At 47.6% G+C, this 24,112-nt stretch overlaps 7 protein-coding genes across 7 annotated transcripts; 2 read left to right on the forward strand and 5 right to left on the reverse strand.

Moving 5' to 3' along the window:
• Nucleotides 1–102: 102 nt before the first annotated feature.
• Nucleotides 103–3,642, reverse strand: EDB82DRAFT_568336 (S-adenosyl-L-methionine-dependent methyltransferase; the record flags this gene model as incomplete). Its single annotated transcript, XM_065609865.1, has 3 exons — nt 103–222; nt 296–1,351; nt 1,765–3,642. The coding sequence occupies 3 exons, from the start codon at nt 3,640–3,642 to the stop codon at nt 103–105; spliced, it is 3,054 nt and encodes a 1,017-aa protein (XP_065464138.1).
• Nucleotides 3,643–6,387: 2,745 nt separating this feature from the next.
• EDB82DRAFT_527659 (glucanotransferase domain of glycogen debranching enzyme-domain-containing protein) lies at nt 6,388–11,212 on the forward strand (the record flags this gene model as incomplete). The annotated part of the gene is made up of 3 exons (XM_025728329.1): nt 6,388–6,620; nt 6,726–11,076; nt 11,135–11,212. 3 exons carry the CDS (start codon nt 6,388–6,390, stop codon nt 11,210–11,212), a joined length of 4,662 nt encoding a protein of 1,553 aa, XP_025582708.1.
• A 1,027-nt stretch (nt 11,213–12,239) lies between these two features.
• Nucleotides 12,240–13,104, reverse strand: EDB82DRAFT_478290 (uncharacterized protein; the record flags this gene model as incomplete). The annotated part of the gene is made up of 3 exons (XM_025728330.1): nt 12,240–12,558; nt 12,615–13,029; nt 13,101–13,104. 3 exons carry the CDS (start codon nt 13,102–13,104, stop codon nt 12,240–12,242), a joined length of 738 nt encoding a protein of 245 aa, XP_025582709.1.
• Nucleotides 13,105–13,738: 634 nt separating this feature from the next.
• Nucleotides 13,739–14,111, reverse strand: EDB82DRAFT_508497 (uncharacterized protein). The gene has a single exon (XM_065608806.1). It carries the CDS (start codon nt 14,044–14,046, stop codon nt 13,828–13,830), a length of 219 nt encoding a protein of 72 aa, XP_065464139.1. The 5' UTR covers nt 14,047–14,111; the 3' UTR covers nt 13,739–13,827.
• Nucleotides 14,112–15,686: 1,575 nt separating this feature from the next.
• On the reverse strand, nt 15,687–16,369 carry EDB82DRAFT_261707 (uncharacterized protein). The gene has a single exon (XM_025728331.2). It carries the CDS (start codon nt 16,227–16,229, stop codon nt 15,912–15,914), a length of 318 nt encoding a protein of 105 aa, XP_025582710.1. The 5' UTR covers nt 16,230–16,369; the 3' UTR covers nt 15,687–15,911.
• Nucleotides 16,370–17,751: 1,382 nt separating this feature from the next.
• Nucleotides 17,752–19,965, reverse strand: EDB82DRAFT_449488 (major facilitator superfamily domain-containing protein). The gene is made up of 3 exons (XM_025728335.2): nt 19,532–19,965; nt 18,487–19,473; nt 17,752–18,430 (listed from the first exon to the last, which is right to left on the reverse strand). Exons 1-3 carry the CDS (start codon nt 19,735–19,737, stop codon nt 17,878–17,880), a joined length of 1,746 nt encoding a protein of 581 aa, XP_025582711.1. The 5' UTR covers nt 19,738–19,965; the 3' UTR covers nt 17,752–17,877.
• A 2,538-nt stretch (nt 19,966–22,503) lies between these two features.
• Nucleotides 22,504–23,879, forward strand: EDB82DRAFT_478293 (uncharacterized protein; the record flags this gene model as incomplete). Its single annotated transcript, XM_065608106.1, has 3 exons — nt 22,504–22,642; nt 22,799–23,773; nt 23,866–23,879. 3 exons carry the CDS (start codon nt 22,504–22,506, stop codon nt 23,877–23,879), a joined length of 1,128 nt encoding a protein of 375 aa, XP_065464140.1.
• Nucleotides 23,880–24,112: the final 233 nt, after the last annotated feature.

Consider the following 24,112-nt stretch of genomic DNA (forward strand, 5'->3'; position numbering starts at 1 on the left):
TCTCCAAGACCGAAATCTTGACCTCATCCACTTCGTCATAGCCTACACGTTCGCCATCAGGCCAATCCATGCCGATGTGTTTACCCCCGTCGTACGCCTTCATCATGACATCCATCGTCCGATCACCGCCGATAGGTCCAAAGTGGACAAGTCGAAGCTGCGATTGCAAAGGTCGAGTGGCAGGCGATATTGTGAATGTTCGTTCGAGGTTTGAGACGAGAACTGTGAGCACGTAGGCGTGTTTCTCGCGAGGGATGTCTTCAAAGGTGGCCGAATCATGACGACGGATAGATACCTTTGCAGCATAGGGATGAGACTGTTTCAACAGCTCAGTGGCAACCATGCCAAACCGTTTGTCACCGTGAACACGGTACTCAGGAGTATCACTTTCATAAACAATGCTCGCGTGAAACCCGTAGCTAGCAACTATAGCTCCCTGTAGATGTGTGATGGAAGTTTCCTCCTTCTTCATCTGGTTTGGGTCATTGGCTGGAGCCTCTCCTTCGACTTTGTCCGTGAATTTGACGATTCGAGATCCCGGTGAAAACGAGGCTCGAAACACAGGAAGATCGACGCCTACCCCTTGAAATAGCGTTCGAAGTCCAAGTGTAAGCGGGCTTGGGCCTGGTTCGGTGTATAGAGGTTTGTGGGTTGAATGGAAAAGGGCATTTCCAGTTCCGAGAGGCAGTAGCGCAATTGTGGGTAGAATCCGGGGTACTTTGTCTCCATCAGAGCCATTGAGGAGGTCTACGACGCCGCCATCTCCACTGAGAAGAACAATCGTCCTCGTCTTTGAACGCTCCTCTAAAGCCCACAAGTGGCGTGCATAATCTCGAACGGTCTCTGCACTATCCGTCTGTATGAGGCGATATTGCTGTTTTTCAGAGTCGTCTGTGAACGATTCCCAAAGAGGTTTCAGTACATATTGCCAGACTCTCAAGGCTTGTCCTACTCCAGAGTTCATAGAGACGATAACATCCACTTGATTTGTGATACCATGCTCATTAGCAGAATCGTGCTTCAAATGAGGGGGAAGCTCTGCCAGTGTAATGTTGCGAAGCTCTGAGGGAATCTCGTTTGTTTTCAGAATTGAGAGACTGCATGGGTGCTCTTCATTGCCTTGATCTTCTTTAAGCAAGAAGAGAAGATAATGCGAAGGCGACTCTGTGCTTGATTTGACCTCCCGAACTAACACAAGCTCATGGCGCGACGTGCTCTCGGATGTCCCGGTGCTAGTCCACGTGAGGTTCTTGTCAGTGAACGAGACATCTTCGACGTTTAGAGTTTTAATCGCACGAGATGCTGCCGATGGAGAGGACATTATATATGAACGATCAAAGACGGGGGGAGGCTGAAGATGGAAGGATATGGTATCTTTATTGATTTCTGGCGCAATAGCCAATCACAAATACGCGCGAAATAAACAAATGCAAAATGCCCGTCAAAGGAGGATACAGTACTCGTTCGGCTCGAGGGTGTTGTATTCGGGTTGTTGAGATTGAAGATGATGAACAAGTCAAGCTCAAAAGCCCTCAGCAATACTTCCGTAGGCCTTTGTGGGGCTTTTGCTGACGAACAGATAATGCCTACTCAGACACACCAACGATCATGTGTCGTCATTTCAACTGCTCAAGGATCGCTTGTTTTAGCCGGTGAAGTAAAAGAAACATTGAGAGCAAGTACATGATCAAATTTACATTACTATCGGCGGGCTGCCTTCGCCAAAGGACCCCAGTTTTCTCGTGGGTTCATCTGGTATCGTACGTACTTCTGCTCTCCACGTCTGCGAGCCAGACGTGCCAGACTCTCGTCAAAGACGAGGGTCTTGCGCAGCTCCATTTCACTAGGAACAGTGTTATCATCTCCATTCTGTGCGCTTGCGGAGCTGGCTTCGACAGCTTCAGGCGGGCTCTGTTCCACACCCTCCATTGCGGAGTCGTCCTTGACTGTCTCCTCTGTAATCTCAGGCTTCTCCTGTCCAATTATGCCAGCATCGGTCAGAATCTTCCATGCTGCTGAGTTTTTCTTGATGCTAGATTCCTTGATAGGCGACTTTTGACGGATCCATTCCGTGATAATCCACCAGATTGTGGACCACGGAGCGTCCGTCTTGATACTTCCTGGTCGGCAGTGGCTTCTAGCGGTTCGGTAACCCAGATGTATCAACGCTCCTCGAACCATGTCCTCGCTGGGTGTCACACAGCTCACTACATTGGCCAAACGGCTTGGGATGATAAAGAAAGGGTAGTTGTCAATAGCCGCAAGCTGGGCATCTTTAGGATCCACAGGCTCCTTGACTTCAGGACCTGGTAGGTTCTCCTCCAGAGCTGTCCGCAACATGCCCTCGAGTCTAGGCATTGTGCCGTAAATGGAACGGTCGGCGTTTGGAATCTGTTCAAGAAGTCTCTCGATGAACTCCTGAGAGTGAATATGTCCACCATACATAGGGCCGTTGATGTGCATTTTCAGTCCGCAGTGCTCGCAATGTCGGTCGGCCGATGGACCTTGCGCCATAGTGTGCTTGTAAAAGGCCCCATTGCCCTTCTTATTCGGTGCAGGCTTACTCCTCAACATATGCTGTGTTTCCCAAGCACCGCAACCTGCGTCGCAGCTATAGACCAGCATGGTCTTGGAGGCAAGGAATTTGACTGACTGGGGCGACTTGATCACCTTGATGAAGAACTTTGTATAGAAGTCAATGGAGAGCGAGAGAAGAGGTTCAATCGTCAGTCCGTAGCGGGCTGCAGATGTGGCCACGGCGTTGAGGACAAGTCGTAAGCCAGCCTCATGGGAGTGCATGCCCTTGATAGGGATTCCACCATATAGCGCAAATGTCTTCTCGCAATAACTGTGTCCTGCCCACACCGCACTGTCGGTGCAAGTGATGCAGAGAAGGCCACCATCATCCTTCACTGATTGCACAGCAGCGTCAAAGAATGGCGCGGCGGTACCATAAGGATCAAGATCGATGACATCAAACTTGTTGGCCTTGCCTGGACTTCCTGCCTTATCCCTGTTCGATAGATCGTCCGCGATCCCACGGTACATGAGCGCAAGTGCGTCACCTTGAGTAACATTGATCTTATCCTCCAGTCCGTTGTGCTTTGCATTCAACCTAATCGAATCGGCAGCTGTATCCGACAAATCATTGGCCTTGACAGAGGTGACAAAGGGTAATTCGTGGGCATATCGAAGCGCTCGCAATCCCGACGCAGACAGGGCGTCCAAAATGCGGAAAGAGGGCTTGTACTCCTTTTTTGGTTGGGCGGGATCGGCAACATCGGGCTTTGCAGCTTCTTCAGTCGCTTGTGGCGCATCCTGAGGTGTGGGTTCCGCAGCATTCTCGGTGGGCTTTTGAACATCGTCGCCGCGCTTTCGCTTCTTGCCTTGCTTCTTCATTCTTGATTCGTATTGCTCCTTTCTCTTCTCTAGGGACATCTCGCCGTACGTCTTGATGGCGAGGACAGACAAATCGCGATTGTACTGCTGAATAGGGTTGTAGAAGACCTGCTGAACCTCCCCACGGTCTTCGCCAATCTTGGCACCTTGCGGGACCAGAATAGTCGCCTTTCCCTCCGTAACAGTCCTGTACTCCTTCCCCTCGACAGTCACAGTATCCGTCTTGACGGTATCGGCCGCCATTTTTAATGCGGTAGTCGAAAATTGGCGAAGCGCAGTGGTTTTGTCGCAAAAAGTTGGATGGTTGCGATTTGAATACAGAATCGAGAGACGAGTCGTGAGATTCGCAATCGCACCGACGGCAAGCTTCGACCTTGGTTTCCAAAGTCTGCGAAGCATATAATCGTGTTGTTTGAAAAGAGTTTGCATGGCTACTGAGCTCGTGGTCAAACTTGACTAAAATTTAAGAAATTCTGCCGCCCGCGATGCGTTTATGGTCAAATTTGGCAGGCGGTGAGACGGCTTGTGTAGGTATTATACCTACCCACCTACCTACCTATGTAAACAGTATTCTAGGTACTAGAAATGAATATCATCAAATTTTGGGGAGGAAGGGCTAGGAATCAAATTTGCTATGACAGGTTAATTCCTGATACATACCAGATTGGTCCGGCGTAGGGACTCAGTTATCTCAACTTCTACTCAAAATCCTCACTCAATTTTTGAGGCACGGACATCAAAGCCAACACGCGTCAGCTGTGGGCTTTAGAGCTTACTCAAAATATAAAGAATTTTATACAGTTACATCTTTAATACTTCTCAGATACAAACTTATGCTCGAACAGTTTTGATGATCTTGTTACCGAGTTACCCAGTACTGTCATGCGTTAAACATGTCCACAACTGTCAAATCCAACATCTACATGCATGCACACATTATGTTGGGAGTTTATTCAATTATACCTGTGAGTATAGTATCTTGCAATCATAACTTATACGTACAATTACATTTCATCATAAATATCATCATTGCACGATTGTCTGTGTCATTTTGGCTATCACAACAAATTGCTTCAGGGTAGATTATCTCGCCTTGGAAATTCCCCTCTTCGTGGAGAAAGATCGACGAGCGACCTTGGTCTAGACTCGAGGTCTCCAACTCTCCAAGTCCCCATGGAAATGGATCCATATTACGGAGCAGGTGGAGGGGTTTGATGCTTGTGTCATAAATCAACATCCATAGATTGTTGCACGGTTCAGATCATGTATGTATGCACTGGAGAGTTAAATATGTATATATCGTATATAACATTTCTTACTGCATGACTCAAGACTTGGCTGGGGAATGAGCGGTCAATCACTCGTACAGTTGGAATCATAAGTTATCGGTCGGTAGGTTAACAAAAAAAATCTTGGTCCTTTCTGTCCCAAAAGCTTGAGCCTGCCGATCAAGGCACAAGAGCCCCGAGCGTTGCCCTAAGAGGCCCAAGCATTAAAGTAAATTAGCGCCCCGTCATCTCGACACTCGGAGCGGGGCATTGATTTGGGGCATCCATGGGGAAAATTTTGGATTGCACTTCAATGACGTAAGTCAAGGATCAATAGTTCGAAGCCAAGTTGAGGAAAGGAGGAGTGAATAAGAGTCTATATGATATACATGCCCAACAAAACCCATCACTCATTGCAAAGATAGGTATTGACACCAACAACAACCACTCAATCTTGCTCCTGTCAATCAATTCCTCATCAAGACTAGAGAGCCGCACTCGGAAGATTCCCCTCACCTCCCTCTTCCATGCCTTACGAAGCTTCCCCTGGCCTGTCTTGGAGGCGCCGGGATGGATCATGGTTTTGGCTCGGAGACGTTTAAAGCTAGGCCAACTCCGTCCAAGGCACAGCATCTGCACTCGTATCCTATTGTCTGAATATCGAGACCTTATTGGACTAGGCTAGGAACATCTTGGTTGGCACCTTACTGGAAAAGCCAATTGCTTGCTTGGTCCTCTGTTGGCCATGCGTGATTTGTTCAGTTGTTGTTTTTGTTGGCTGACCCCCTCGCCCATCCAAAGCTAAGGACTTTCTGTACGTTGAGTTTCATGCAACCCTTTCGACTATCAGGAACAACAGCTTGGAACAGCAAAAGCCGATACTGCCGGACAGCCAACCTAGTTCCCCGTCTTGACCGCCCAAAACAACATCCAAGGTCGTAAATATCTGATTTCCAAAGCATCTGACAGGCCGGATGGGATGGAATAGAATAGAGTAGAAACTAACCCAATTGCTTCCTGGTGATGTAGCTTAACCGTATGTACTAAGGAGGCACTTTAACGTACTTGTTGAGCTGTCCAAATTCGGTTACTTGAAAATGGAAATGGCTTATGATGATTTATTGGTTTGCTTTTTATTCTTCTTCTTTCGTCTTTCTTCTCAGATGTAGACGAAACTCTTCCTTTCTTCGTTCCTGCTCTTGTCTCTTCCTCGTGTCCTTCACCTCGTCAACCTAACACTCTAATCTCACCCTCTTTCCAAAAACAACTCTTCGGCCTGCTTTAGTCTATATACTCCTAGACACTTTTTATTTTATTTTACTTTATCTCCCTTGTTGAATCCTTTTCTAACCTACCTTACCACCAATTCGAGTCCTGTCCAGTCACTTCTCCCTTATCTCTGGGATATTCTGTCCCTCCCGTCGTTCGCTCTGGTCGTCGATCCCGCTCGATAACCCAGATCCCAGATCCCTGAACCGAGCCGAACGAGCCCACTAAAAAACTACTCGAGCAGCGCCTACGGAGCTCCTTGACCTCCGCCCCCACCAGCTTAACTTACCTACTGTGGACGCGAGCCGTTAGCCATCGATCGGTAGCTCCACTGCGACAGGCACGTTGCGTAGTGTAAAGCGCTTCCTTGGTTACTGTCTGATTGAGCGAGCTGAGCTTGTGTGTTGTCGTTTCGCGGGGCACGCAGCTCTCGCTCTTCTCTTCTTTCATCATGAGCCCACCACACACCATGACATCCAACGAGGTTTATTTGCTGCCGCTCAACGATGATGGCTCACCTCAGGTGCAGGGCGAATACATCTATCTCGCTCCCAGGTCTCAAGAGCCTGTGACGGTTCGCTTTGCCATCGAGGGCACATCGTCCATCTGCCGTCATGGCAGCCTTTGGGTCAATATCCCCGACGAAGGCGTTGAATTCCGTCGCAATCATTTTCGCGAGTTCAAGTAAGTTTTAATCTTCTCCCAGGTCAATTGATCATCCTTGAAGCCACCGAGGCCGTTATAGCGTTATAAGGAAGCTCAACCAGGACTAACACGGACGCATCACAGACTTACACCTGATTTCAACCGCACCCTCGAAATCTCCATTCCCATTCACCAACCCGGTGCCTATGCCTTCTACACCACCTATGCCGAGCTTCCTGATCTCAAGAAAAAGCTAGAAGACAGCTCTGAACAAAAGGACAACCTCAAAAAGACTCCTCTTTACTACATTGATGTTGCGCCTAGACTTAAGCTTGACGGCCGGCCCTTGCCGCTGCCTGCCCTGTCAATTTTCTCTGTCATTAGCAAATTCATGGGCAAATACCCCAATGATTGGGAGCGTCATCTTCATGGCATCAGTGATCGTGGTTACAACATGATCCATTTTACTCCTCTCCAAGTGCGCGGTAAATCCAACTCTCCGTATAGTTTATATGACCAGCTCGGCTGGGACCCAGCCTGTTTCCCCGCTGGCGAGGAGGATGTGCAGAAGATGGTAGACAGTCTTGAACGCAACCATTCCCTGCTAAGCTTGACGGATATTGTTCTAAATCACACAGCCAACAACACTAAATGGCTCGAGGAACATCCTGAGGCTGGTTACAATTTGATCACTGCCCCGTGGCTCGAGTCTGCTTACCAACTCGACACAAGTCTCTTGGAGTTGAGTGACAACTTGGCGAAGCTTGGACTTCCCACCGAAGTAAAGTCTACCGACGATCTGCTGCTCATTATGAACGCTATCAAAACCGAAGTCCTCGCCAAGATTAGGCTATGGGAATACTATGCACTCGACGTTGACCGAGACGCCGACGAGGCAGTCAAGGCGTTCTCCCAGGGGCGTAAATACAGCTCTGAGGATGACGCGGACTTTGAGAAGAAGTTGGACAATGCCAGATCTGCTTCAGTCAAGGAGCAGGTTGATTTCTTCAGGGAATTCGGTTTGGCTGGTACTGACCGAATGGGCGAGCGCTTCCGTAGGCGCGTGAAGCCTGACGTCGCCGCAAGCTTCTTGGCCGGTTCTTCCGACGAGAATGTTGCTAGGGCCAAGATCGTCGAGATTTTGAATATCCTCAATGTTGACTTCTACAAGGAGTATGACGCTGAAGTGGATGATATACTCCAGCAGATCTTTAACAGGATCAAGTATGTTCGACTCGATGAACACGGCCCCAAACTTGGTGAGATTAACGAGGAGAACCCCCTGATTGAGCCTTATTTTACTCGATTACCTAAAAACGACACAACATCCAAGCTCAAGCCCGAGGAGATGGCCTTGGTCAACAACGGATGGGTTTGGGGAGGCAATGCTCTGGTTGATAATGCTGGTCCTGAATCAAGGGTCTACCTTCGACGAGAAGTCATCGTCTGGGGCGACTGTGTCAAGTTGCGATATGGCTCAGGGCCTGAAGACAACCCTTGGCTGTGGGAGCACATGACCAAATATGCTCGCACACTCGCCAAGTACTTTGCCGGTCTTCGTATTGACAACTGCCACTCTACACCGATCCATGTTGCTGAGCACATCCTCGACGAGGCGCGTCGCGTGCGACCTGACCTGTATGTAGTCGCTGAGCTGTTCACGGGGTCTGAAGAGATGGACTACGTATTTGTGAAGCGTCTTGGTCTTAGCTCACTCATTCGTGAAGCCATGCAGGCATGGAGCACCGCTGAACTCAGTCGGCTTGTGCACAGGCACGGTGGCCGACCTATTGGAAGCTTTGAGGTTGATGAAGTCTCAAAGTCGGATGTCTGCACTCCATCAAGCAGCCCGACGAGACTTAAGAATGGTGACAAAAATGGAAATGCGCCCCGATCTAGAGAGATTGTTCGAGCGATCAAGCCTAGTCCTGTACAAGCTCTTTTCATGGACTGCACCCATGACAACGAGACACCAGCCCAAAAGCGTGATGCTCGCGACACTTTACCCAACGCTGCCCTTGTCTGCATGTGCTCTAGTGCTACTGGAAGTGTCATGGGTTACGACGAAATCTACCCCAAGCTCGTGGATCTGGTCAACGAGACTCGGCTCTATACCTCTGCCTCTTCCGGGTCAAAGCCGATCAAGATAGGAGGCGGCGAGGACGGCATTGGTGGTGTCAAGAAGCTTCTCAACCAGATCCACACCTTGATGGGCAAGGATGGATACGATGAAACTCATATCCATCACGAGGATCAGTACATTACTGTTCACCGAGTACACCCTGAATCTCGCAAGGGCTACTTCCTCATCGCACATACGGCCTTCCCAGGCTATGGTAATGGAAATGGTGACTTTAGCCCTGTTCATCTTACTGGTACCAAGGCTCGGCACCTGGGCAGCTGGATGCTTGAGGTTGACGCCAGTGAGGATGCGACCAAACAAGCGCTTAACGACAAGAAATACCTGCGCGGCTTGCCTAGTCGGGTCAAGGATGTACCTGGTATTCGAATGGAAGTCAACGGTGACGATACCACAATCACCGTGCGCGACAAGTTCCCTCCAGGAAGCATTGCCCTCTTTGAGACCTGGATCCCTGCTGCTGAGCATTCCTCCGGTTTGGACAACTATGTCACCTCAGGGGCCAAGGCGGCATGGAGTGAACTTAGTTTGTCTGATCTCAACTTCCTCATGTACAGATGCGAAGCTGAGGAACGTGCTGAGAGCGATGGCCGAGATGGTGTTTACGATATTCCTGGGCATGGGAAGCTTGTTTATGCCGGCCTCCAGGGATGGTGGAGCATCCTCAACAACATCATCAAGGAAAACAACCTGGCTCACCCGTTATGTCAAAATCTTCGCGATGGTGAATGGGCTCTAGATTTCATTCTAGCAAGACTACAGAGAATCAGTTCTACTCCCGGAAACGAGGCTATTGCCGAGCCCTTGAGATGGCTGCAGGAGCGCTTCGATGCCATCCGGAAGATTCCCAGTTTCCTGCTTCCTCGATACTTTGGCCTTGTCTTGCGCACTGCGTATATGGCAAGTTGGGAGAAGTCTCTGGAGCTCATGAACTCCAGTGTACGAGACGGTCAGTGGTTCCTGCAAAGTTTAGCCATGGTCAGTGTACAGCAGGTTGGCTATGTCAAGTCGGCATCTCTGTGGCCCAACAAGTTAGTCCCTTCTCTGGCTGCTGGCCTTCCCCATTTTGCTGTGGAATGGGCCAGATGTTGGGGCCGAGATGTGTTTATTGCCCTCCGTGGACTTCTTCTTGGCACTGGCCGTTTTGATGACGCCAAGGAACATATCCTCGCGTTTGCCAGCGTGTTGAAGCACGGCATGATCCCCAACCTTCTTAGCAGTGGCGACGCGCCCAGGTACAACTCCCGAGATTCAATTTGGTTCTTCCTCCAGTGTATCCAAGACTACACACGGTTCGCTCCCGAGGGTCTTGACATCCTTAAAGCCAAGGTCAAGCGCCGTTTCCTACCTTATGACGATAATTGGTTCCCTACCGATGATGAGAGGGCATACTCCAAGGAGAGTACCATTGAGGAGGTAATTCAAGAAGCACTTCAAAGACATGCTACCGGAATGAAGTACCGGGAAGCCAATGCTGGCCCCCAGATTGACTCCCAAATGAAGGACGAAGGCTTCAACCAGGAGATTTATGTTGATTGGAACAACGGTATCATCTTTGGCGGCAACCAGTTCAACTGCGGTACCTGGATGGATAAGATGGGCGAAAGTGAGCGAGCAGGCTCCAAGGGTATTCCTGGTACCCCTCGTGATGGCGCTGCCATTGAGATCACCGGTATGCTGTACAGCACTCTCGATTGGGTCGCTGGACTCCACGGAAAAGGCAAATATGCGTATGGGAGTGTAGAGAAATCCGATGGTGGCTCTATCTCGCTCGCTGACTGGGCCAGTCTGCTCAAGACCAACTTCGAGCGATGCTACTATGTTCCTGTCTCGCCTGAAGATGATTCCAAGTACGATGTCAACACTCCTATCGTCAATCGTCGTGGAATCTACAAAGATCTGTACAAGTCTGGGAAGGAGTACGAGGACTACCAGCTGCGTCCTAACTTTGCCATCGCCATGACCACTGCACCGGCCCTCTTTGACCCTGATCACGCGATGCATGCTCTGTGTGTTGCTGACGAGGCTCTCCGAGGACCTCAAGGAATGGCGACTTTGGACCCTGCAGATCTTAACTACCGCCCTTACTACGTCAACAGTGAAGATAGTGATGATTTCGCAACAAGCAAGGGCCGCAACTACCACCAGGGACCTGAGTGGATCTGGCCCACTGGATTCTTCCTCCGAGCCCTCCTCAAGTTCGACCTCAAGAGGCGAACAACAGCCGAAGATCGCACTGAGGCATTCCAGCAGGTTACCAGAAGGCTTGGCGGGTGTAAGAAGATGATCCGGGAGAGCCCTTGGGCTGGTCTTCAAGAGTTGACACAGAAGAACGGCGAATACTGCGCCGACTCTGTAAGTTTTTTTTTTTTTGTTTCGAATAGATTGTTCATGAATGCTAATAACTATACAGAGCCCTACACAAGCCTGGTCGGCTGGCTGTCTGATTGACTTGTACATGGACGCTATGGAAGAACAGAACAGGGCATAGAATTGTTTGAAGAGAAGGATGGGATGATGAGCGTGAGACTAGGGGACCTGGGTGTTGGCTTGAGTCACACGTACAATACCATGCATACACTACTATAAGCATTCTCCTGATTAGGTTAATAACAAGCATCTTTAAGCGTTGAATACATGAAACTTTGTTGAGCCTCATTGACTATCAAACAACTCGTTGAAACGTGGGGCGTTGCTTACGACGTCATTCGAATCCTATACTAGATACGATGTGACATCAACATCCTTGCAATGTTTTTTTTAAATATCTAATCAAACATCGTTTAAGTCGCTATACCGAACAAGAAAACGAAGCGATTGCGAGTTGAGCATTTCGCATGTGGGTGGATTTGTTATATAAGCTGTATCAAGGATAGACTCCATACCTCCTCTTGAGTGCCTGGGAGACAGCAAGTAGTATAGTAGATATGTCAAACAGATAACCAGATAACCAGATAATATTTCCGTTCTGGCCTAAATAAAAACAAAACAATACTTCAATTCCCCTTCATTGTTGTAATTGTCGATGTTGTATCCAACAGATGCAAGTCAAATAAGCTCCGTGGCAACAATCACCGAAAAAATATCAAACAGAAACAACAAATCGTGAGGATGCGCCACCCGTATTCTTTCCTCCAAACGCCTGGTTGTACCGTAAAACAAAAACTCCACTGGGGAAAACAGCGATTAGACGAGATAACTCAAATCAAAGCATTGACGGTGGATCACAGAAAACGTTGCAGACGGTATTCTCAACCGTGATCGAATTCCGATCGCCTGCATCGAATGCATTTGCAGATTCGCCTATGCTGGGTATAATCCGCCCAGGTAAAACTATCAAAATCAAAGGCAGTCGATGACATCAAATAGAGCAAGGCCGTATAGGTGGTGAATGCGCGGTCTATGTCGTAAGGCGGACAGTAGTAGGTCGAATTTTCTTTTTGATTGGAACTCGGGATATGGCAAGGAGAATCGTTACGAGGTCGGAAAAGGGCGTTAAATGGTAGCGATGACCATCATCATGTTCGGTCGCGGACGATCCATCGCTTCTTCTCCTTTGGCTCCTCTTCGACAGCACCAGCGGTGGCACCGGGAAGCATGAGGCCATGCGAATTTCGGTTCGATTCGTCGTCGTAAGGTATGCCGCCCTCAGAGGCCTCCATACCGGGACCCCAGGATGGTCGCGAGGCGGAACCGGAATGCTTTTGAATGAGATGAGATTGGCGATCCTTCTTCTTCAGGTAGCGACGACGCCAAATGCAGGCACCGACCCAGATAGCGGTGATGCCGACAACGAGAACAACAATCATGATGACCCACTGCCAATGGTTTGAAATCCTATTTTCGTGTTAGAACTGGTCACGAGACCTTGGTAAAATGATGTATGAACGTACCAGTCACCACCACCCTCGTTGTTGGAAAGCCTTGAACCAGCAGTTGATGAAGAATCTCCAGCCGTCGTAGCTGTTGAACCCTGTCCAGTTTGTTGTGTTGATCCCCCATTCGTCTTGGTCGCGGTACCGCACATGCTGCGAAACCAGCCAGCGATTGAGGAAAGACCTTCTGCACCACATGCTTCATCGCATACACCCTGGGTTGCAGTCTTGAAAGCGGCGACTCGCTGGTCGAGACAGAAACATGATGTGTAGGCCTTGGGGCCGGCATCAGCGGCTACTTGAGGCGGAACACAGGCGCCGTTGGCATCGTAGAGGGGACCACAGGCGGCGGCACAAGCTGGAAGAACTTGTTGGTTGTTGAAAGGGACGATGGTAGTTACGGGGGCTCCAGCGCCAGCTCCTCCTTGGTCGGCTGCGAAAGTCGTATGTTAGTATGAGGGGATTCGATGTGCGAGTCGACATAGGATAGGAATGATGACGCACCCATTGTAACGGTGAATTAAAGGTTAGTAAAAGCCCAAATCGGAGAGGCTGAAGTTGTTGAAGCGACAAAAAGCGAGCGACGAGGCCGTGAGGGTGAAGGTGAAGGGCGTTGACCAGTACAAAAACGAGAGACGACGGGACGGTTAAGGTTGTGTCGGTTCCACCGGAGCGGACGGTCCAGTCCTTTGTATGCCTGTGTTACAGTACAGTGAGGATTAGAGTTGGGTAGGGACTTGGCTGGAGGGAGGCGAGTCTTTCGGGCTTGGTCTGTCTTGTTTTTTGTCTTGTCTTGTCTCGTTGTTGTCAGGTTCCAAAAAAAGCCAAGGCTGGCTTGCGTGCGCTATTGAAGAGTCGTGTCGTCACCCAAGCCACTACTGGAGGTGGGAATAATTAACAAGAGTACGAATACCCAACCTCTTATTTCTTTCGGATGATTTAGTACAAGAGTTGGAGGTGAAAAGCAAAGAGAAATGGGGTCAGCCGATCACGGTAGGAACCAAGTCGAGTGAGGTTCAAAGGGAAGAATTAAATCCTTTGTTGTTGATGGGATAGTAGATACAAATGACTGGGCTGGACTGGGATGGGGGATGGGCGGGAAGAGAGAAGTGGGTGGGAAGGCACAGCTGAGGTACATATGTAGGTACTTCAGTGCACAACAGCCTGCAGCCGGGGAAAAATTGGGGCGAATCACTCACTGTAAGCGGTAGAATCAGAGAACCCGAAGACCTCAACAGTGGGGTCCAGGGTCGTTTGAACGGTGGAGGTAATTGTCTCGTCTTTTGGAGACTTTTTTTCTTTTAATTATTATGGCTATCGTTTTTTTTTTTTGTTTACTGGCGAAAATTCGGTGCTTAAGCGAGAGAGGGAGACACAGAGAGAAGGAGTGGAATTGAAAAAGAAATGACACAGTAATGATAGGGAATGCAAAAGAAATGAAGACTTCCATGATCTACTTGCTTCCTTTGCTGCAAAGGGAAGCCAAAAAGATGCAATGCAAAAAACGCTGGGAAACCTTGGAAATACAACATACGCGTCCGTCCGTAAAAACTCTGGGCGGTTGTTTATCAGCCAGTGATAATGCATGCCCAGGCCGGGCCATGAGTGCCGTGCTTTACGAGTGAAGCAATCGAATGAGACTAAGAAAAGAGCGCCAAGAGACTTGGGGCCCAAGTAACTACGGGAAGGCCGGAGGTCATCTCGATATGGTGTCGGTACTTGGGGTCCATGTACCGTTATTATCTAGATCCAGGTCATGGTATTTGCATGGATGATCATGGATGGTATCACGCGGTCAAAAATTCAAATCCAATGGCTTAGCCTTGGCGCAGTAGACCTAGACAAGACTTTTATTTCTGTGCTTTCGACACCCCAAAATATCATCTTGCATGATAACATCAGTCCTCCCCTTTTTTATGTCTTTTGTGATGATGATGTTGTTGTTGTTGACAACAACTGCCTTGCGTATTTGTTTTGTTTCCGTCCTGTCCCATCCTGTCCTGTCCCTTACACGGTAAAACGTCCGAGAGCGTCTCAGTTTCAGCATGTTCCGTCTTGTCACTGTATTACATAAAATACAGTGTAAATTGGGTACTTTCATCCAGGTGTCACTCACAAGTAACATATAGTCCAGTCTGTATAGTTCGATATAATCTCATCGCTGTTTTAGTACCATTATATGAAATCATGCAGTGTTGATTGTTTATCTTACAGCGATAGAAAGCATTGGAGAGCCCATTCCATACACGGACTTTTACTGAGCAAAAGCCCGGGCCCAGACCAGTAAGCGGAGCTGCGTGCCTGAAATAGTCCCTCCCCCACCTGTAGCATTATCCCCAATTGGTTCATTTTGGGTTTCGCCGTCATTGCAATTTCCGAGAGTGCCTCTTTTTTTGCTCCCCTCGCCATCGAATACCCAACACAGAAGGCTACGGTAGTTCGTCAAGTTTACTATTATCAGAAAACGGCAGGTCGATTGCCTTGATCATTCAAGACCCTTGCCAAGAATTGATTTATTCTCATCTGTACGGTACTTACCTACACATGGCATGTTACAGATGTGGTACAGTCAGACTCTACGAATATGTACAACCTGAAGTTAAAAAAAGAAAATACGAGAAAATTGTGTTTGATGCTTAGCAATTAATGCGTGTCCCATTAACGAGCATGACGATGAATGACAAGCACGCATTACTTTGTACAGACAGCACATTATTAGTCTAATACTCACAGCTGGAGCTTGGACAATCCAGATGGAAATGACCCTTTTATTGTCACCACTATAACCGTGACAGCTCAGGCTAATCTTGGTGGGGTCTTGATCCACTACACCAAGAATTGCCAAGATTTCTCTCGACAGCAACATTTTAGGACCTCATCTCGTCTCATACCAAAGCCTGACGATGAAAACGATGTACCCTCCCAAAGCCATCCTGGCCGCCAGACTTGGCCATTCCTTATACCGAAATACTGATTCAAAAACAACGGGCACTTAAAATTAGGCTTTTGCGGAAACGGGATGAATTTGATAAAACATGTCTCAGACTAATAAACCATCTCCTATCTTGACCTGACCTTGGCCCAAGTCGATGATCAACAACCCATAATCCGATATCATCAGCGTTCCAAAACTCCTCCCGAACAACTCGATCTTTTCTTCAACTCTCGACGTGCCGAAGAACATCCTGCCATGATACACTAAGCGTCACTACATACAAATCCAGACCATATTGGACTCAGCCTGGCTTCATCAAGATTTAACGCCTGGTCTTTGCGTACTGTGTCTTGAAATTTGTGTTCAACGCTTCTCCGACTCTACTTGCTTTCTTTTCCTTCATCGTCCGAGATGTGAATGTACCTTTCGTCCGTTGGGTCAATCGGTGTGTCGGATTCTTTGAGAGCCCGGCCTTGGGTGAGTGGGTTCCAGGAACCTTCATCGGGCTTGATGGGTAGATTTCCGATCTGGCCTACTGCTGTTTGAGTGGTGTTCGTCCCATTTGTTGTTGGCTGCACATTGCCCTGTGGCTGTGGATTCTGCATGGTTGAGCCAGATGTGCAAACTTGAGATGGCTGCTTTGAGGCATCCGAACTCTTGGAAGATGCGTTGTCGATGGTCTTGTTCTTGTCAGACATTGTTCAGTAGTTCTGTGGTAGTTGCTGAGGTTATGATAGTGAAGTATGGAGTAGTCTCGTCTGAGGTATGAATGGAATAGAAGAGAGGCCTTGCCAAAGTGGGTTACTGATCGTTGCGTGAAGTTGTGATGATAGCTTCATGAGAAGGGGACCCTACGATTTATACCCTTAGAAGTAGAGGATGCGAGAGCCGTTTGGCTCTTCAGTGTTTGCTCCTCTGTTTCTACAGCTGATGCTGTCTCTTCTCATGAAACTTCGGATCGATCAGCGGTGACATTCCCATGACTCTAGTCGTCAAACAGACAACACCATACACACATCTTCACTTTGTTTTCAAACCGCAAAGAGAAGTCATTGGTTACACTAGGAAGATCTGGGATCAAGGTTGGAGAGATATCGCCTGTGATTCATCTAGCATTCATCTCGTTTTGGGGCCATCTGATGTCTACGCAGACAGACTACTGCTGCACTTGCATCTATTTACACCCGACATGTCTGCTTCAGAGTCAGACATCATCTTGTACCGTTTGTTGTTTTCATGCGCAGTTTGGGGGTGGCCATAGATCAGAAAGTGTGTCTCCGATATGAATAGCAGAGTCGTGCTCTCAATTATACATCCACGAAACAACAAACCCCAGCCAAAGCTGGCCCGTAATCGACAATGAGTCTCTCATCTGATCAATTTGGGCAAACGCTTATTGCTGTTGTTCGCTTTGATGAAATATGAATGGTCCATTCTTTGACATCGATTGCCTCTTTGCTACAACATAACTTGATGGGACTGAAGGATAACCGCGACGAGAATTGGCTAACTTGGACGCCAACTTTACTGCGACTCGGAATCCCGTGGAGTTGTTCGTCTGTGGGTTCCCGTCGATCTACTGTTAGTTGCCGACACAATTTGGATTTATAATCCACCATTCGCCAGTCATATCATTGAAGCCAAAATTCCATCGTCACCATTGTCGTAGTGTCCTGCAGGATGCACAAAGTCAGGTAATCATGGATCTTGTGGGCGCGGTTACCTGCATCTCGAATCAGCCGGGGAAAATGAAACAGCTCTATTGTAACATGTTGTTTGCGTTAAAGCAAAATGCCTTCAAAGCCGAGCAGCCGATATGCTTCGGCTCCGCTACTGTTCTAAAGGTTACACCGACAGTTCATGTGCCTTTAAGCGGACGATAATTGGCATAGCAAACTCACGGGACAAAGGTGTGATGCGAGTATCCTTCAATTTATGCAAGTTGCCACGGATCAGTGCTGGCAGCCGCTTTTTGGTGCATAAGTAATGCGAATCAAGACATTTTCCGACTTCGGACTCGTGATATAGTTGACTTTATCACTAATACACAACATAAGCCCATGTCTGGACCAAAGCTCTTGCAGTAGTGGCACCAGAATATGTAACAATTGTCATCCAGATCTGAAAGTCATGCAAATCTTTGATGCAAGCGAGTTTGTAGAAGAGGCGACTGAGATGATTGGGAAGCATGGCATGAATTAATGATTAATAGATTGAAGCCTTAAGTTTACGTGGTTAACGAATGATAATATTGTAAACAAAATACTTTTAGATAATGGTCGCACATATCCCTCTTTTAGTGTAAACATGTCCTTTATTACTCTGCTTTTGTGGTTGCAGCATCGTCTAGAAGACGTTTCCTTTGGTTTGCTGCTTGTCAATGGGCTTGTTACGCCAGACAAGAACGCAAACACAGATCAGAGGCAGGAAAGCGCAGCCGGCGATGACCATCTCGCGTTGGACAACACCATAGGCATAGATAACAGCATCTCGGATAGGAGTGCCGTTGGGGTTGGCCATCTGGAGTTTCATATCGCCGTAGAGTGCAGCAGTCTGGTTCTTGGCGTCTTGAGGAAGAGCATCGTACATCTCCCTAGGCAAATCGTTGGTCCACAGAGCACCCGAAATGCCAAATCCGATAGCCTGGCCAATGGAGCCAAACATAGAGTAGAGAGCCAGGACGACAGCAATCTCCTGGTGAGTGACTTGGGTCATGATGGCAAGAGGTCCGGTCATGGTCCAAATACCACCGCAAACACCATGGAAAACCTGGCACATGACAAGGTACCCAATATCATTGCCAGGCTGTCGGAAGTGAATGAGGAGAGCAGTGCCAAGCACACACCAGGGAATGCCAAAGACAGCAGGCCAGTAGTACCGCCCGTACCAGCGAAGGAAACTGGGTGTCGTGTTAGCCCAATAATTCAAGTTATTTACTGCAATGATGAAGCTTACAGTCCGATAAAAGGGGCCAGAATGGTCGAAGTGACAGAAAAGGCGTTAAGTGTGTATCCGGCAGTAGCAATACTGAGGCCGTGGACGACCTGAAGGTAGGAGTTGTAATAGGTGTCCCAAGCGAAGATAGACATGTTCAGGAAAGCACTAAGAAGGCAAGCACCGAGAATGGTTCGATCCTTGAGGAACTTGAAGGGAACATAGGGGACCTTGGCATACCACTTCTCCCAGGCAGCGAAACCAACAAGGCAGACAACACCAACAACAAGCATGGCAACTATATAATCGGTCTTCCAGCCATTAGGCGCTCTTGTGGCGATGTTGAGCGGTGTCAAGATCAAAGAGAAGCCAGCAATAGTCAGGACCATACCAACAACGTCAAACTCCACGAAATAGTGCTTGGTGGACTCCCAGAAACTGCGCTGGCTCTTCTCGGATAGGTAGCCAAGCTTCTTTGCCTTGATTTCATGGGACATGAAGATGGCAGAGACGGGGATAGAGAAGAAAACTAGAATGATGCAAAACGATCCAAAGGCCCATCGACAGGTCGAATGCTTGTAAAAGAGGTCAGCAATGGTAGGGCCTCCAAAGGTTGAAGCAAGCCGGGGGCTCATATAAAGACCAAACATGATCATGCGATTGCGAAGAGTGGTCATGTCCGAAAGAACAACATCGATGATGTAACTCAGACCGACGTGTCCAACCCAGTAAAAGGTGTCTCCGGCGGCATAAGTCTCGACATTTTGGCAGCAAGCCTTCATAATCATTCCAATGATGATGATAAGAATCATCAGTAGGAAGCCCTCGTTACGTCCACGGATATCGATGATCTTGGCGATTGCGAGCTTGGAGACCCCGGCAATAATACTTCCAAAAACGCTGGTAATGGCTAGTAGACCGTGCTGATTGAAAGAAGATGTGACATATGGCACCAGGCTAGAATGAACAGCCTGAAGAAGGGTATCAACAAAGTTGACCAAGTATAGGCTATACCAATGTTAGCTTACTATGTTCGTCTCAGTTTAGACTGCTGAGGATGACCTACAAGATGAAGACAGCCCACATCATACCGGGAGTCCAGACCTTGGTTATGGCCTCGACACGCTTGACACCATCTTGCTTAGTCTCAGAGCCATTGTCGGAGTCATTCCCCTTGTCCTTGTTAGGGAAGTCATTGATAACATGGTCGTCAGACTGGATCTGCTTTTCGAAGCCACTCTGCGCTTGCGTGGGGCTAGTAGGAGTGGTCATGTTTTATTTTCCTCGATGATCAAGACCTCAAAATGTCGAGTATCCAAGACAGAGGTAAGAAGAATAGTCAAGTGCACCAGAAGATATTTCACCTGACCGGGGCACTCAAGACTTCAAAAAATGATGTGATGTGCAACCCAGCAATATACATACTGAGCATTATAGATTTATAGTCAGAGTCTCATTCTCCAGAAAAACCGCAGGAATGTCTCTTCTCTTCTCTTCTCTAGGTGGCAAGACAATGGGCCCAGTTGATAATCCTACTGGGTCCGCAGGGATCATACAGCCTACTATGTCTGTGCCGGATGAGATGCCAGTCACCCGTTCGGAAGTCGGACTAATGCCAAGCGGGCCGGTACAGAAATATTTCGCAACGAAGCACTATGAAGGGTTATCAACTCATGGTTCCTATGTCGCTGGGCGGACTGAAGGAGCGAAGTGGAGTGTTTATTGCATCGCAGCGTGGGTAGGATGGATGAGAATCCTTTCCAAGTATCCCATCGTCAAGGAATTAATTTGTTAAAAAAAAAAAACCAGGGAGGACGATCATTATCTTAATCAGATCAATACCGAACTCTGGCTGCAGCAAAGGGTCTTTTGCGACGCAGGGATACTCGCTGTAGTTTCTTTTATCTGATCCGATAGTCCGATTAAGGAGAAGCTAGTAATAGACCCGCGCACCATCTGGTCCAAGGTAATGAAAGATTAACCGATCTAAATGCGTATATAAGAATTGTGGTCTGTTAGCCTCCAAGGATATGTTGTTGAGTCTGATAATTATCTGTTAAATATGAGCCAACGATGCGAGAGCCTCCAATCGTCCGAACGGATAGTAAATAATTGTTGTGGGTGAAACCAGCGGGTGTATAGATTCCTATTCAACACCTGGTTTGTGACGAAGCTTGCCCGTTGATCTTCCGATAGCCTCTTTTACTGGCGTCGAGCTAACAAGATTTTCTCACATCATCTTTGAGCCTCAATGGATTTGACATGAGGCTCTTCAGCCCTGGCCGATGCAAGGCACAAGTTTGCTAGCGTCTTTTTTGGACTACACACCACCAACGATTACCGTAGATCAGATAAGATTCTTTGTAACGAAAAAAGATAAAAATTGGATGACGTTTAATTTCTTCCTATCTGCAATAGCTGATACGATCATCTGGTGCTGTGTATTCTACATATCTACTAGTGTTCGCGGTCCATATCTAAGCAATTGACTCAGTAACGCCTCCTACTTCATCGCAATTAATAGGTAAATGTACGTTGTTCCCGACGGGAGTGAAGCCGTTAGTCAACTGTGGAGATTATGGGCTTATTTAGCATGTCAATAACTTCAGTCCCACATGGCATGATCTGACGATAGAAGCTTACCCATGTCGTTACGATGCTGAGGCCGAGGGAATAATGAAATGGGTGGAATTGACGAGAGGTTGAGACAGAGCAGGGTCCATGGAAACATGTGACGAGGCGCCCTTTCCTTTCTTCGATATTATTTACCAGAGGTTCTTGATCCTAAATGTAACGCTAACTAATATTGTCCGACTGGGTATGAAGGAGTCAGAATGGCCCAGGTAAGAACAACAAGGATACAGTCGAAATGACGGCTTATTTGGATGATGGCAATGCATGGTCTGAGAATGCTCAGTAATGGTTTACATGATGGCTTCTTCGTTATTGATATACGTAAATAATAAGCAACCTAGCATCAAATAGATTGGCATCATCGAGGTATCTCTTTCGTCCAAGAAGTTTCTCCTGCTCTGAGCGAGATATATACAGACAAAAGTTCTTTTGAAAACAGAAGCTTTAGATCTCTCATTCCACGCAAACAATGCACTTTCGAACTATTCTAGATTATCCTAGTTAGTTATCAGTTAAAATACCGCAAACATAAAATTGAACATCAAGTTCGAAGTGGCACCCTATGGTTAATAGAATCGTATGTGCACCGATCAGGGCCGATACGGCAGAATAGATATCCCAACGGACTTGCAAGGCTGCAAGGATTAAGGAAGCATTAGGACACTAGACCCAGAAGCACAACCCGACCAAGCTAGCTGACACCCCAGCCACAAATCTATCCAGATTTGTTCATACTACAGAAGTATGCCTTTCTGACTTCAACAAGCCAGTCTGTTGGGACCGCAACTTAATCAACAAAATTTTGGAGAAAGAAAAAGTAGTTTTCTATTCCTATTGAGGATGAAAGGAACTAAAAGCTTCTCATCTATGATCTACAGACTGCGGTAATATTGGAGTTTATATCAAAGATTCATAGGGGGAGGTGATTAGCAGAACTTGTCAAACTCACTTGCAGATAATACGCGGTGTGGAAGGCTTCTAGAAGCCTAGAAGAAGATCTTAAGCGAAACATTCAAAGTGTATTAACAGTGCCTTTAATAACGCCGCAAGGTTGTGTACTCTTTCGGATTTCAAGCATATATCATGTGGGAAATCTCAAGGCATGACCTATCTTATCTTCAACGCTTGGCCTCAAACACACCCAAAACTAAATTCTAGCTCAGAATAGGGTTTATATTTTGACTAGAGTTCTAAAACTCTTATAGAGTTCAGAATACTCGCTCAAGAAGCACCACTTTCAAAGTCTCTAGATGTCGGGTTATTATTTAAAGGCATACTCATCTGCACAATGCTACCAAACTATCACTCCAACAAGACTCTTCCACAACATCAATCAGTCTTCTCATCTCGAAATAGCTGAGAGCATCAACTCTACATATCTATTTCTAAACGCAAAGAGAAAAGATGTCTTGTCCCCGGTACAATTCCTTTGAGACTGCTCCGAATCCTGGCCCAACACGGGTCAATTGCGCTTTCCCATGGACCGAAACGGAGGAACCCAACAACATTAGAGGCCTCGAATCCTGTGGCGTCTCTTTCAAGCGTAAGATCACCTTAGACCTGATATTGGCTAATGTCGATGAGGAAAGCCTTCAAGACGCCTTCGCCATAGTGCTATTTCCTTCAAGCAACCGAGATCCCCGTTTTGCAAAGACATTTGTACCAACTCTTATAGCCAAGTGGTAACGGTACGAAATAGGCGATTGGTTGATCGACGCGAGAGAAGGGAACCATGGTTTCTTCACGAAAACAAGAGAGTTGTACTATTACCTACGAAAGTATATCCACGACTATATGTTGAAGGTAACGTCGTATTACCTCCCACGAGCATACTGCGGACTCCCACGGCTTTCAGATGACGGTACATTCTTCAAAGGCGAACCGCTTAAGAGCGATTTTGATTTGGGCTCTTTCGGCGTGGTAGGTCGAAGACGTCTCCTCTGGGCGTTCTTGCGATACGAGCTTATGAATAGAATTCGTTTCTACAAGGCAACAGTGGACAGCAGCTATACGCCCCCACCCCGGTTAAGCCAACGAGAGGGTCGACCGTTTCTCTCATGGGAAGATGAGGCCATCCGGTGTGTTCAAACATATGTTTCAAGTTTATACGCGGCCCATTATGCCCAATGGGACGGTATCCGACTACCAGCTACTGACTCTTCACATCTATTATGTCCGCCGGGACTCAGGCCTGCACACCATTCGTTCCAAAGGATGGGCTGGGTGATGTTCCAGGCCAAGAAGTGGTCCTTGCCCACGCAGGTAATGGACAGGCTTGGGGAGTATGGCTTTGGCGTTGTGACAGAACTCTTATATGACGCAAGGAAAGCGAGAGAGGATCAAGAAGAGCCAGAACGGCTCCGTAATCTTCTATGCAGGCTCAAAGGTTGGGATCACGGTGAGCTGGACGATGTGCACAAGGCACGTGTGACCACGATATGGGAAGACTTCAAAAATGGTAGACATGTTCCTGATCTTTGTGCCCGAATGATATGGCAGGACAACTGTCCCACCACTGAAGCCTGGGAATGTTACAGGCAACGCGCTTGGGTCTTTTTCGATGATGCACGACTTCATCCTCAGCACAGTGCTTTGGTTGACCTGCCTGAGATACCGACAAGCACTGATCAGTTGGACACTGATCATTCGGATTCAGAGCCTGGTCATGTCATTGGTGAGTCGACACGCATTACGAGATCATTGTATGATGATGTCGACTCCTGGTACAATATTTGAACTTACGAAAGATATATATGTAGTTCATAGATATCTGCGGTTAATGGGTTCTTAGTCTGTGGTGACCATAACCATGGCTATTACGGGTCAGTATTGTATAAGGACGGTTGAAACCAGGTTGATACCTTTTCGTTTATAAGGGTTTGGGATCGATGATGAGTCCTACGTTCTTTGCCGAACTTGATTGCTGTTTTCTCCTTACTGTTTTTAGAGTAATACTGCTGAAGACACTGGTATTATCGGTCAAGATTAATATAAAGTGTTTCACCAACTAAGT

The sequence above is a fragment of the Fusarium venenatum genome (genome assembly GCF_020744135.1).
Source record: "Fusarium venenatum strain MPI-CAGE-CH-0201 chromosome Unknown EDB82scaffold_3, whole genome shotgun sequence".
NCBI lineage: Eukaryota > Fungi > Ascomycota > Sordariomycetes > Hypocreales > Nectriaceae > Fusarium > Fusarium venenatum.

Bases quoted from the DNA above. Each gene is read 5' to 3' on its own strand.
- EDB82DRAFT_508497 (XM_065608806.1), bottom strand. From the start codon at position 14,046: ATGGAAGTCTTCATTTCTTTTGCATTCCCTATCATTACTGTGTCATTT.
- EDB82DRAFT_261707 (XM_025728331.2), bottom strand. From the start codon at position 16,229: ATGTCTGACAAGAACAAGACCATCGACAACGCATCTTCCAAGAGTTCG.
- EDB82DRAFT_449488 (XM_025728335.2), bottom strand. From the start codon at position 19,737: ATGACCACTCCTACTAGCCCCACGCAAGCGCAGAGTGGCTTCGAAAAG. The intron at 19,474-19,531 runs GTAGGTCATCCT...ACATTGGTATAG, and splicing joins ATGTGGGCTGTCTTCATCTT to CCTATACTTGGTCAACTTTG. The intron at 18,431-18,486 runs GTAAGCTTCATC...CACGACACCCAG, and splicing joins CTGGCCCCTTTTATCGGACT to TTTCCTTCGCTGGTACGGGC.